This window comes from Panthera tigris, chromosome D3, assembly GCF_018350195.1.
Source record: "Panthera tigris isolate Pti1 chromosome D3, P.tigris_Pti1_mat1.1, whole genome shotgun sequence".
NCBI classification, from domain to species: Eukaryota; Metazoa; Chordata; class Mammalia; order Carnivora; family Felidae; genus Panthera; species Panthera tigris.
Genome location: NC_056671.1, coordinates 45,644,321 through 45,658,135, shown reverse-complemented (window position 1 = coordinate 45,658,135; position 13,815 = coordinate 45,644,321). Strand labels below are relative to the sequence as shown.

The 13,815-nt window shown below is 44.4% G+C and overlaps 1 protein-coding gene across 6 annotated transcripts in view; it reads right to left on the bottom strand.

The window, feature by feature from the left end:
* The window catches only part of CABLES1 (Cdk5 and Abl enzyme substrate 1), a 129,300-nt gene that overhangs the window by 54,085 nt on the left and 61,400 nt on the right, over positions 1-13,815 (bottom strand). For 5 of the 6 annotated variants that reach the window (XM_042962120.1, XM_042962119.1, XM_042962117.1 and 2 more), the window contains 2 exons: positions 12,062-12,133; positions 6,439-6,531 (listed from right to left, as the gene is read on the bottom strand). In XM_042962120.1, coding sequence (XP_042818054.1) covers positions 6,439-6,531; positions 12,062-12,077 — 109 coding nt within the window. In that variant the 5' untranslated portion in view covers positions 12,078-12,133. Of the gene's footprint in view, positions 1-6,438; positions 6,532-11,009; positions 11,337-12,061; positions 12,134-13,815 lie in introns of those variants that run through there. The other variant, XM_007075986.3, reaches the window with a different exon arrangement.

Here is a 13,815-nt window from a genome sequence, read left to right as displayed (position 1 = left end):
GAGATGGACAACCTGGCTGTTCCCATTTGCTACACGTAATCATCCATCCTTCCGTAAAGAAGGGGCTTAGAAAATCCTAGTCCGCTGCAGTGAGGCCATCCCAATACAAATCCAGTGTTCTAAAACAGGGCACTCAGGCTGATCGCAACATGGCAGATGGGACTGACCCAGGCTGGGTGTGAAAGCGATACATTTCCCTCCATTAGGACAAGTTAATTAGCTCACTCTGTAGTTCCAACACACTGCTAGGCTCTCTGGAAAACACGGTCTATCTAAATTCCACAAGATCTTTCACACAAACTTGTGAAAAGCCTTTATCCTGTACTGTAAATGATCATCTACCTCGACTGCATTTATTATCCCTGCTGGGTTTAATCTCGGTGAGCTGGGCCTAGCATTTCCAGCGATTGTGGGACTGAGTTGCGTGGTCCTCATCTGTAACACATCCTCCTTCTCTTCCTGCCTTTGGTCTCCTGTTTGAGGCGTACTGGCCTTCCCTCTGCAGAGGAGGCAATACGCTCGAGGGAATACCATGTGCTATTCTTCTTCAACCTCCCTTCAGGCTGACTAGAGCCGGCTAACAACTTCCCGCTGCCTGCAGGTTCTCCAGCTTCACAATCACCCAGCAAACGCTGGCATGTGTGATAATGACGAACAGTCTAACATTTCTCCGAGATCAAGAAATGTCATGTCTATGGCAGTCTTCTCATTTACTACCCTAGTTATTCCATCAATACAGAGATGAAGTTAACTTAGCATGACTTTTTCTCAGTGAAGTCATGCTGACTTCTGAAAACCATCTGCTTCCCAGTCCCTTCCAGAGCTTTGCTCGCAATCTGCTCTGGGCTTGCTTGCTAGCCTGTGATTATTAGAACTCACCCTCTGCTACCACCTTAGTCTCTTTTTGACTTTTTGAAGGCAACATCTGGCTGCCATTCGACTTAGAACTTCTTTTATTCTCCATGGCATCTTAAAGATCATCTGTGTTTCTGAATTCTTTCCATTTCCTGGGATCTAGTCCCAAAGACTAGAACTCACTTAAAATGTAAGGCTTCTCCATTTGCTTCTTCCACAATAAATGATATCTGTTTCCTGAGTGCCTCCAGTATGCTGAGAACACTGCTCCGAGAACACTGCTCTGTTTAGAGTCTGTACTTCACAGCTGTACTTGAAGCTAAAACAGCCAGCAGCGGACATTTGCTCTGTCCTTGTACCATTAGCCCCAAGAAGTTTACCATCCCTCCCCTCCCTCTTTTGAATATGGTTTTAAAAGGACCATAGCTATCGCTGGCATTTTCTTTTATTGGCACAAAATACATTATATTTATATGTAATATACATTTGACCATTTTTCGGCGTACAATCTAGCATCGTTAAGTACGTGCACAATACTGTGCCATCATCACCACTATTTCCAAAACCTTCCCATTGCCCCAAACAGCAACTCTGTGTCCCTTCACCCAGTCCCTGGTAACTGTTCATCTGCTACTGTCTATAAATTTACCTATTCTGGGTATTCTGTATAAATGGAATCATACACTATTTAACTTTTGTGTCTTATTTCGGTCAGCATAATGTTTTCAGGGTTTATACATATCCTGGCATGTATCAGCACTTCATTCCTTATTACGGCTGAATAATATTCCTTTGTATGAACATACCATATTTTGTTTATCCACTTATCTGCTCATAGACACTGAGGTTGTTTCCACCTTTGGGCTGTTGTAAATGATGTTGCTATGCTATGACCATGGGCATACAACTAGGCGTTTGAGTTCCTCTTTTGAATTCCTTTAGGCATTAACCTGGTAGAAGAATTGCTGGGTCATAAGGTAATTTTATGTTTAACTTCTTGAGGAACTGCCAAACTGTCTTCCGTAGTGGCTTTTACATTCCCACCAGCTACGTATGAGGGTGCCAATTTTTCTTGCATCAGTCTTTCCTTCACTACGGACTTTAGGGCCCTTCACACTATTCTTATAAGTTTTCTTAAGCCATTCCTTTATTAGTCTTTAGTCTTTAGCTAATGGATTTTAAAAATTAGAATTCAATAGTTTTCTCAAATTTCACCATGACATGCTGTCTTATATTTGGATTTTTATCGCCCACCTTTCCCTTATTAGGAGAATGAGTTTTAAAATCCAATGCCTAGATGTGGATTCCACCCCCTACTTTCCAGCCATGCACTCCAGCTTCCTCCCTTGTTAACTGGGATGATGAGTGTTTTCGTTTCCTATGGCTGCAGTAACAAATTATTACAAAGTCAGTGGCTTAAAACAAAGGAGTTATTATGACTCTGGTGGTAAAAACTCTGAAACGGGTCTCGTGGTGCCAACACAGAGGGGTTAGAGCCAGTTCCCACTGAAGGAAGGCTCAAAAAAGTACCTGTTTTCTTGCCTTTTCCAGGTTCTAGGGGCCACCATATTCCTTGGCTTATGGCTCCTTTCTCCATCTTCAAAGCCAGCCATGGCCAGTTAAGTCTTTCTCACATCACTCTGACACTGACTCTCCTGACTCCCTCTACTGCCTTTAAGAAGCCAGTGATTACTTTGGGCAAACCCAGATAATCCAGGATAATCCTGTTATTTTAAGGGCAGCTGGTCAGAGACCTAGCCCCCCTCCCCTCCCCTGCCATGTAACCAGCATATTTACAGGGTTACGATATGGACATCTCTGGCAGGCATCATTCTACTTAACGCAACAGCAATACCTTCCTCATAAGATTGTTTCAAGGATTATCTGTGTTTCTAAATTCTTTCCATTCCTCAAAATACATAGTTCTGAAGACTGAAAGTCATTTGAAACCTCTGTCCACTCACTCCACAAACACCTCCTGAGTTGAGTTAATGAAATAAAGTACTTAGAGCCTGGTACCCAGTAAACACTCCATAAATGTTACCCATTATCACTTTATGATACTCATACTTTATAATCCCTTTGGACATGTGGTTGCAGCCACCAGAATCGACTTCGTAGTCTGAATTTTCTGAGATCTATCTTTCTAAAACCCAGCCAAGCACTGCTTCTTTTCACAAACATCAAGTCCGACACAACTTTCCCATCACCAACCTGTCTTTGTGTTAGTACAGAAGTGAAACCAGAGCACAGCAGCTCCCTTCACCACTTCCCCTAGCTGCCAGGAGCTGAAGCACCATGCAGGGCTGGTAAAGAACTCATGATGGCATGTGGTCCCAAAGGCAGAGCTGAAGCTTCCATCACTGGGTCTGTAACCTATACCTAGGCTCCATCCTTCGCAGCCCCACCTTGCTTAAGGGTCTGCAACATGACCCCCAAACACCCTGAGCTTGGTGCTCTGTGCTTTATCCGCACACAAAGCCTTCCAGCAGGTGCCCAAGGCCAGTCACACAAGCTCCACTGATTCTGAAGAAGGTGAAGATAGTTTTTCATTAAAGCAGATTCCATCCTCCATCAGAACCACATCTTCCATTGAAGGTGCTCACCTCTGCTTCACACATCAGTAGAGATTCCTCTAATGTCACAGAGAGAAGTGGGAGAACACGAGGCTGGCCGAGACCCCAAAGTTTGTTTCTAAGTGATTACCTTTGATATTACTGATCATTTTATACCCACTTGGGCTGGATGCAAGTATGGTCTTTTATCATACTTGGTTCTCAGTTTTTCTCCTTCTCATCTTAAGCTGTGCTTCACACTCACAGGTCGGGCACTGAGTCTCACAACAGATGCTGTCCTCTCCCGGGGTCAGCCGCACTGGTCCTTGCTGAGCTTTGAGCTCAAACCCCCAATCTATACTGGTGCCTCAGTCTCACGGTCAGCGGGCTTGGGGACAGAGCAGCCTCAACACCGAGGTCTTCAGTTCCAGAGCAGCAAATGGGCCCCAGATGCGGGTGCAGTCTTGAGAGGCTGGTCTGTGCTAGTCAGTGGTCACAAGGTGACTTGGGAGCTGGCACAACCATGAGTGGGAACCGCTGCAGGACTGGGCCTGGGGACTCTGCAGGCCCCTTCTCAGTCTCTTTCCCCAGTTAAAGAGGAGTCAGGATACCAGTACTGAGGCCATTCCATTTTCTGTACAGCCCTCCAAGCTCTTTAATGAACACCTCCAGCCTTTTCTGTAAAGCCTCATTCCTCCCAACACAGGCAAGAAACCTGAGTTCGATCCTCGCTGCAGGAATGCACCCTCTGGTGTGGTGTTGTGCATGCGCCTCAGTACGTGGAAGGTGGGAGATTCAGAGACCCCTGCCGATGCAGTAGTCCTCTCTTCCAAGAGCATGACCAGGATCCCTCCTCTCCACCGCTGTTGGACCAGAGCTCATCCACATGTCCCTCTGCCAGGACGATCTCATGCCTGCTGCCCAAGGGGGGGGGGGCAACTCTCCTTTCCTTTCTCAAAAGGCTGGTCATATCCTCCTCCTATTCATCAGCTCTTGACCACAATTTCCTTCTGTCACCTCAGAAACCATATTATCTTCCTGGTGCCCTCTCCAGTTCTTTCTTTCATCCATCTAAGGTCGATACACCCTTGCTAAAAACACAGAGGAAGGAGGGAGAGCACCTGCAGCCCTTTCATCTTCCTCTGGCACAGGAAAAGCAGCTCCTACCTGGGCAGATACAACCGGCCGTGGCACAGACCACAGCCTGTGGCCCCACAACAGCTCTCAGCTTGCTTTCCTGCCATCAATTCCAGTTCTCAGATCTTCAGATAAGCTAATAATCCTTCCTGGCTCCCTCTGAAAATTCCCCAGCAAAACTGCTAGCAACTGAATGCTTTCTGGACTGTTTATGTTGTTCCTGGGTCAAGGGTGTGCCGGGAAGGCCGGCTCTGTCATGTGCGCTGGCAGTCCCATCGGGCCACACATTTTATTAACTACGTCCTGTCACTACCCCACCAGGCCAGGTGGTCGGCTGCCTCTGCGACCTCGACAGCATCCCCACCTTGAGAGGTGGGGAAGGCTATCCTATCCGTTTGGCACACTCCTCTGGCTTGGTCTTGACTGGATTTAGGAATTAAAGGCTATCTGTTTATTTTATGGTTAAAGAGATTATGAAAAGAACACAAATGTAAATAAACAATGAGCAATTATACTAAAAATGGCATGAGTGAGGTTTAAGTTAAGAGCCTCAAAGGAAGAATAAAACGCTATGGTCAAAGGAATAAAGCCCAGTAAGCGTGAGGGTGAGATGCAGTGAGAGAAATTCAGAGCAATCTCTGCAACAGAGGACAGCCGGGTATATTTTCACTAAAAGCTCTATTTAAAATAGGAATATACACTAACTACGTAAACATTATTTGATGAAAGAGCGCAGTTCTGCTATTCTGAAATCACGGAAGAGCTGTAAAATTATGTTCCCTATTTAAGTCGGTTTAAAAAATCAGATATTAACTTCAAGAAAACAAGTCTTTAAAAACTGTAATCATCAGTGTTATTTTGGGGGTTATACAGTGTTTTTTATACCAAATAACAGGCAAGTATGCTGGGCCTTAGTCATTCCATGAGTCTAACTACACACTTGTTTACCAATTTGCACTTGGTATGGATTAGAGATTAGCAGGGCCCATACGGTTTTCTGTATATCAGGAGGCAATAACACAAAATGGTCTTTGTGGCAGGACCTCTGCTGGGGCGAGATCTCTAACTCTCCCATTCAAGAGAAACCACTTCCCAGGTCATGGGTCAGTGGGAGGGAGACATTCCTAAAAGGTAAAGGGCATGAGGGACCCCGAGAGTTATGGGGCTCTGTCCCCATGCTGTTGTCAGGCTCCCATGAACGGACGTGGCTATTCAGTCATAAGCATGCCAGCAACAAGGATTCTGATCTATTTGTTGCGAGAGTTTTAATACCAAGGTTATATGAATTTCAATTACGGTAATTTTCATTTAATAGTACTTTCCAAAAGAGCAATGGAAGAGCTGGAGAAACATGTGCTCCAGATGTCAGCAGGCCCAGGCATTCGAATCAGCGCCCAAAAAGAATCTGCTGGCAAAATTGTCATTCTGCTTTCCTAAAGACAGTCAGCAAAGTTAGCACCAAAACCAAGTTCAGGCACAGATCTGATGGGATATTTACTGACCAGAGCATGTAGCCCTCATGAAAAAAAAAAAAAAAAGAAAAGAAAACAAAGCCCAACAAAGCAGAAAAAGAAAAAAAAGCAACTTTCTCTCTTTAGTTTTCTATAAAGATATATTTGAGTGCTATTTAATATTCCATTTGCGGTTAACCTAAAACTCTCACCAAGCTTTTGGGCGCTATCAAGCAGCATTATTTTTTATAGACTTCTGGTGGGAGGGGGTTAGAAAGAGTCTGGGAAGGTTCCATGAAGTCCTGTTCATCTTAACAGTGTGGGTTTCTCTTTGCAGAGCTCTGGCCGTTTAAATGGCCCCCCTCCTCCCATCCACACCAGACCCTCCCTCCCCTCCCACAACAGGGAGGCTGGTGGGGCAGCTTCTGTCACAGTGGTACCTGCCATTCCTGGTATCGTGCTGCCGCATGTTCTTGATAAAATGAATCTTCTTAAAGTTCTTTGGTCTGGGCGAACCTGAGAGAGTTCGACATCTGAAAAATAAAGTCATTTCAAAAACCCGGTCAGTTGCCTGCAGGACAGCTGAGACATCTCCACAAAAAGACAGGAAGGAAGACCAGACAAATGGTTTGAATCATCCCTGAGGATAATGAGGACAATACGGCTGGAAGCAAGGAAGCTTTAAAAAACAAAACAAAACAAAACAAAACAAAACAAAACAAACAAACAAACAAACAAACAAAAAAAAACAACAACAACGAAAGACAACTTCCTTGATAATCCTGATGATAATTTATATGGGTCTCTGGAAAGCCAGCTAATGAAAACTATTGTCCTCAGTTACAATAACATAACCTACACGGATTCCAAAGTCATTATTCTTTCTTGTCATCTTAAAAAGAATTCTCCTGTATCAACAACAGTAATGGGAACTGAAAATGGTAAATTTAAAGAATTTAGAGGGGGAAGAAAAACATTGGAAAATTCAGTTTAAAAACAACACCAAATCATTTTTCTTCTGTAGCAGGACTCTGCCCTGAGCCACCTGGACAGCTGCTTCAATGCTTAACTTGACTATGCCTGGAAGCAGAGGCCCAGCTAGTGGCTGTTTCCTTTCTTTCTTTCTTTCTTTCTTTCTTTCTTTCTTTCTTTCTTTCTGTTTTCAAGATAAATTGTAAATGAATATTTGTTGAACAAAATGACTTGAATTCCAATTACCTTTTTCCTGGAATATACGGCATTTGCTTGCACTACAGGACTAACAGAACTGACCCACAGGCTAAAAAGAGCTTGTCTATTTTTCAAAGTTCACCTGGCAACTGCAAGAAGCAAAACAGCAATAAAAAAAAAAAAAAAATCAACAAACAGGAGTTTGAAATTTGGTCTTGTCTTGAAAAAGGGAGCTGTGACATTTCTATTTGGGTTTTTGCTACCAAAATTTTTGTCTTACTCAAGCCTTTCTGACCGTGGGTCCCAAGGGCTGGCTCCTGCCATGGGGCCTGGGTACCTGGGACCTTATGCTTCAAGAATGAGTTTTGGAGTAGCAGTGCCTGGCTTCCCAAAGCTACACTGAGGTCTGGGCTGGGGCCACCAGCTAAGTTTAGTCAGTTCTGAACTTTGAGGCTTCAGGTAAGACTAACAAGATAACCCAACAAGGATGTACAGTTGAGCGCAGGTGGGATGTGGGGACGGGCTAGGGTACAGGACTGGGGAGCGGGCAAACTAGCAGACTTGCATACCCACTCTAAGGGCCCAGCTCAAGGAAACTGGGTGTTGTCCCCAGTCCAGACCTCAGGTGTACATCCCTCCAAGCCCCCTTAGCCAGCCTCTAGTAAGGGCCAGTCTTCCTAGAAGCCATTCCCTGAGAGTGCTGAGAATGATTTTTTTTTTTCCATTTAATTTGAAGGAAAAAAAAAATCATACTGAAGTGGATGCAGTACAGGCTAAAGCAGAGACATCAGATCAGATATCTGGTAGCTTTCATCAGGAAAACAGGGTTTCCCAGTCCTTTGGTCTACAGGAAGGAAAGCCTCCCTTCAAGTCATGTCCACTACATCAAGGCAGGGTCCGAGGACCATGCTCAGAGCCTGTGTGGCCCTGCAAGACACTTCAGAAACCAGTCTTCCCTTCCTTCAGCCCCAAACTCACCACCAATTCCGACACCCTGACCTATCACTAGTAAGATTTCAGATCCTTCCTGGCGTTGTTGTGAGGATGAAATGTTAATAATACATAGGAGAGAGTCATAAACTGTCAAGTGACACATTCAAATACAAGCACTGACACATTCAAATACAAGCATTCACATTCATACGTGTGTATACACATGTAAATATTCATACACAAATTTCAGTGTTGTGATTAACCAACCATTAGCTACAAAGGATGCATATTTTGTTATTATTTGCTTCCTATATTCTTAAAATTGCAGCTGTGACTAAGGGTCCTGAATTCTTGATTTAAGACATATTCTTTTAAAGACCTGTATTTAGTAGATGCTTCCTGTGGCCTTCAGGCAGGGTTTGAATAGACGGCACCCATCAACCCCTTCCTAATCCAGGGTTCCAAAGTTAGATTTAGTCTTACTGAGGTTCAAGGGCATGGAACCTCACTCTGCCTTCTTTGGGCAGCTTCCCGGAGGCAGACCCAGGACCCTAAACTGCCTCAGGTCTACCTCCAAAGTGACTCTTTGAGGCTGCAGCCCACCCAAGGTCCCCAATTGTCTCTCACACACACTGCAGAAGATTCTAGAGATAGCCACTGGAGAGAGGAGAATCTCTGAAAGCAGAAGGTTATGCTTCCTTTGGTTTCTGGATAGGGCCTAAGTATCCAGGAGTGTCCTCACACCCTTACCCTGCTTCCTCCCAAAAAGGAGAGCCTCCTGAGCCACCCAGATGGAGGGCAGTGAGCCAAGAGCTAGACTGTGGGGGTAGTGGATAGGTACTCCTGCCCCCAGCAGCAGGAAGCTGGTACCCAGCCCAGCCCAGAGGACAGAAGACCTGAGCTTCTCTCTGCTTCCCATGCCTGCAAAAAGAAGAGCTGTTTGTTATCCTTCAGGTTGGAGCACAAACTACCCCCCCCCCCAATCTTCTGCTAGAACTGGAAGGCGGCAAAGGGGCCACAGGTGGTTTTGCCACTCACAGGGAAGGGAGGAGGCATCAGTTAACACTTTATGGTGCAGTAGCCAACTGAGACAGGCTGGAAAATAGGAGCAGGTGGAGACAGCTGCCAAATTTGCCACCACTGAACTGAGGTTTTTCTGGGCACCTGGTAGCAATGTCCCAAGTCCTTAATACTAGGATACAAGGTAACCACCAGGCAGGCGGAAAACTCCTCAGTCTAAACACTCTGTGAATGCTTAATTCATTCTAGGTAGGTGCAGGACCCTAACTTACTAGCAAACTGTGATGTGCCAGAGACAAGCAAGCCTTTGAAAAAGATAACACATCAGCACATGATTATAAGGGAATATGCTATTAATCCAGCCTCTCCTTCAGCAAGTTGTTTGTTGTCATGCATTTTTTTTTTAAAGCATTCAACTCAACCACCAGAGAATCTAAGAAATGCTTTAAAAGAGAACTGTGGCATTAGCAACAATTGCCAAGGAAACTGGAAGACTAAGCACTCAGCTTGTGGCAGGTTAAGCAAAGAACGAATTAATTTCAGTACCCATTTAAAAACATACATTTTAAGTGATGCAAAATTAAATTAGGATAGAATTAAATTAAAAACTAATTTAATGAAAGATTAGCTCTTTCTTGTTAGCACTGATTACAGGATACACTTAATTATGCAAAAGGTTTTTAATAGATGCCTTGCAGCCATTTGTTCAATGTGCTGAGTTTAAAAGCAAGTTGGGCTAATAGCCTTCCACCCCCACAGTTCCCAAAACAGTTCAGTGTCATTACTGGTACATTCATTTCACAAAATTGGGAGCTGGAGAGGACCTTAGAGATCAATTTCCCCTCCCATTTTACAGATGGGAAAACTGAGGCCCCAGAGAAGCTAAATAAAATGTCCAAGGCCGTAACCAGCTAGTAGAAGGATCAGACCAAGAATTCAGGCCCCCTGACTCCCAAACCAACATCCCTTCTATACCATGTCAATTTTACTTCCTAGGAATAAGTACATTTCTAAGGTAGTTATTATTTTTAATTCTAGTATAATTAACAGTGTTACATTAGTTTCAGGTGTACAATATATTGACTCAACAATTCCATACATCACCCAGTGTTCATAATTTCTAATATTAAACTTTTTTTAAGTTCAGAAAAGTCTAATAGGGAAAATAAAGCCTTCTCAAACTGCCCAAATTCCTTTGGTTTCAGACTTGTTTTTTAAATTTTATATTTACATGAGACTTTTTGGAATTTAAGTATAGTATTCTATAAGTAAGCATTGGATAAAGTTATAGTTAAGGCAGATAAGCCCTTTTCAGTATGCTCAAACGTGGTATGGTAGGGCTGAGGGGTAGAGTGCAGAGGATCAGCCTGAGAGATTCTGAGAGGAGGGTACAGAGGTGACCAAGCGGCATGTGACCAGAAACGTGACACGTGACCAGAAACACAGCGCGTAGTTCCTCCTCGCCCTCCCCCACCCCTGCTGTAACCACCTGGAATCCCCAAGGATGCAGTAACATTTTTTTTTATCTGGTTTTCCTTGACTCACAGCTATCACACTGCTTTAACCGAGGCTTCTCACAGCCTCTAGAAATACCAGGAGCTTTTTAGTGCTACTCATTGATTTCCCGTTCGTGGCAGGAGTGACCTTACCTGCCCAAATGCCAAAGCCGCTCAGTGCCACCTGAGAACCTCTCTCCTCCACTCTCGAGGATTACTCTGGACCAGAGCCAGCTCCTTAAGTGGACTTTTCATGCAGCTTTTTGTACGACTACTTCAGGAAAGAGCTTCTCTCAACATTTAATAGTAAGGGATAGAAGAACACTTGCACCCAAGCCACATTAATCCCACAGCCACACGCTCACCCTACGATGATCCCAGAGGTTACGTACGTTTTCAGAAAGACTTCGAAAGTGGCCCGGACTTTCTCTTTGGGATGACATCACCGGCGAGACTCACAGTCACCCAATACTTTCGATCAGATCCCCCCACCTGTCTATGCTCCACATTCCATCCAGGAGGTCTGTGGACAGGACTAACCCGGGAGTGAAACCTCCGGCGGGAAAGGGAACGGCTCCAGGGTGAGACCTATGCCGGCACCCTCCCAAATGCCCGCACTCCCCAGCCATAGCCAGGGCCTAAAGGACAAGGTATGCAGACAAGGATTCCGGAAGCTGGTGCGAGCCAATGGGAACGCACGTTCTCCCGCGGGCCTCCCTCTGCGCCATCAGCCACGCATGCCCCGTGAAACCTTGGCGCATGCCCTGTGAAGCCACCGTGTTCTAGGCTGCCTCACCTCCTTCGGGAGCAGGCCAACCTAGCTCCCCTGCTGCAAAGACTAAAGGAGAAGTCCTGTGTGAATACGGTCTCCTTCAGTGACGGAGGGCCAGGGGTACCAAGGCACAGAAGGGGGTTGGTGGTAAGGTGCAGGATTAGAGGAAGGAAAGCTGCCAGAGGCCTGGCACAGCTCAGCAACTGCCGTCACCCAAACACAGATGCCTCGCAAGCACCTTTCTAATCCCAATGGAAAAATCACTTTCAGCCCCAAAGAAGCCCCCAGGGCGATCCTAATTGAGTTACCCCAGCAACTACTGATGGCACTTGCTAATGAAGTCCAGGACTGTGATTACTGTGTCACTGAACCTAAGAAAGCTGAGACAATAATGGGCTCGTCTTCATCAAGAAGCAGCTTTCAAATTGAAAAGCAAACAGCACCCAAATCCACATGCAAACTGCGCTTTTCCAATACATAACTGAGATTTAATAGTGCCCCAATGGTCCTCAGGGTTGGGATTTCCAAACTATGAGTCTGGAGATGAGGCCATTATTTAAAAATTTTAATTCTGTAGACCAAGGACAAAAAAAAAAAAAAAAAAAAAAAAAAAAAAATCAAACTTTGCTGTATTGTAATGCAGGCCATTTACATGCAACAGTAAAAACTTACCTCCGTAGAGGGGCATTCTCCTCAATATCTTCCAGGGTTTCCAAGGATGATCTCTGGGAAATGAGGCGACGTCTGCAGAGAGAGGGAAAAACCTAGGAGTTAAAACTGCATTGTAAAATGGATCACACATTTCTGTAAATCTGAAACTGTTCTAAAAAATGAAAAAAAAGACTGGACACGAGCTATCTTAAAGAGGCTGCCATGTTCCCAGCCTGCACCCTGAATGCCAAGCCCATCTTGCCTTGCTGAGTCCTGAGCATTCTCCCTGGTTAATAGGGCCGCTTTGTGGTGATCAGGGAAGGTGGTTCTTTTATGCTATGATTCCCTCAAAAAAGACAAGGTGCCTCTTACAGTATATAACTTGGATACTGTGTGCAGTTTTTCTAAAGCATTAGATAATACTGTTAAGTATTCAAATATCAGTTGTCTGAACCAGGTTAACTGATAAATACTAAATTTTAAAATCATGTTAAATAAAATCTGAAAATCATTAGGATGTGATTAAAAAAAAAAAAGTTGTGATCTCTGGAAGACATTACTCCTTTGGGAGAGTTTCTCACACACCAGTAAGAATAGATATCAAGGCACGATTAGGCAAAATATGGACTCTTCCGGGCTGCTAAAGAATTGCAAACCATCTGCTAAAACCTCCTTAATCTAGTTTCTTTTGCCAGATTAAAATAAAAACAGGTCCTAGTTAACAGAATATCTGGTATAGGGACCAGGGTTGCATGGTGGCTGGTAACTTTACAATCAATCCATTTGAACAAAGACCATCATTTCATAATAAATGGTTTGGCTGAGGAGGGTGGATAGAAAAAATCCGATTGGGTCTTTACTTTGAAAAAAAGGGACTAAAATGAGAAGGATAAGCCTATTTTATAATACATTTGATAAAATTAGGTTAAGAACATGCAGTTATAACCATGTTCTAATTTGTCCTAAAGAACAAGAAATGAAACATGTTTTAACTTCTGTCTTGTGTGTACTTTTTCTGAACAACTACCTTTCGCTTTATGTTTTACTTTTAATAAGATAATCAGAAAGGTCATTTTTGCCAACTATTCAAGGGCTTCATCAATTTTTGAAGAACCTTTCTTAATCTTTCGGTATCAAATCCTTTCTAAAGCAGTCATCTAGAACAGTCTTTGCTCTTCAACAGTAAACGGGCATTCTCTCAGACCTTCATTTGTCCGTGTGGGAGCACCAAGAGTTCTATAACGCTACCTTCAGTGTCTTCCTGACACACTGGACCTTTTGCAAGATCTGCAGTGTCACTCTGCAATTGACTTACAGTAAATTTCCATTTCCATCATATTCCCAGATTTCTAACAGTCAGCCCAGATCTGAGGCAATGGTTGTGAGGAGACAATGGTCTTAACCTGAGAGGGTCCACAGGTGCTGAGGGGGATGGGAACTGATTTTATAGTTTATAAGTGGCCAATTCATTACTAAGGGGGACTGTTGTGCGCAGCCCTATAACTGCAGGGACTCAGCTATCCCAGGGCCCCTGTGACAACACCTTGCAGCTGTGGTTTTGACCCATCTGGACCCTCAGTTGCAGCACAGCACTTCTGGGTACTAAATCTGTTTGGTGCAGAGTCCCAGGCTGGTATAGGGCAGATGCCCAGTCAGTCATACCCCCCCCACATCACAGTTCTCGGGGATCGGGCCCCCCGCATTCCCCATCCAGAGGCAGGGGGACTTCCACAAGGACCATGCACTCGGAGTCAGACAAACTCAGATTTCAGTCC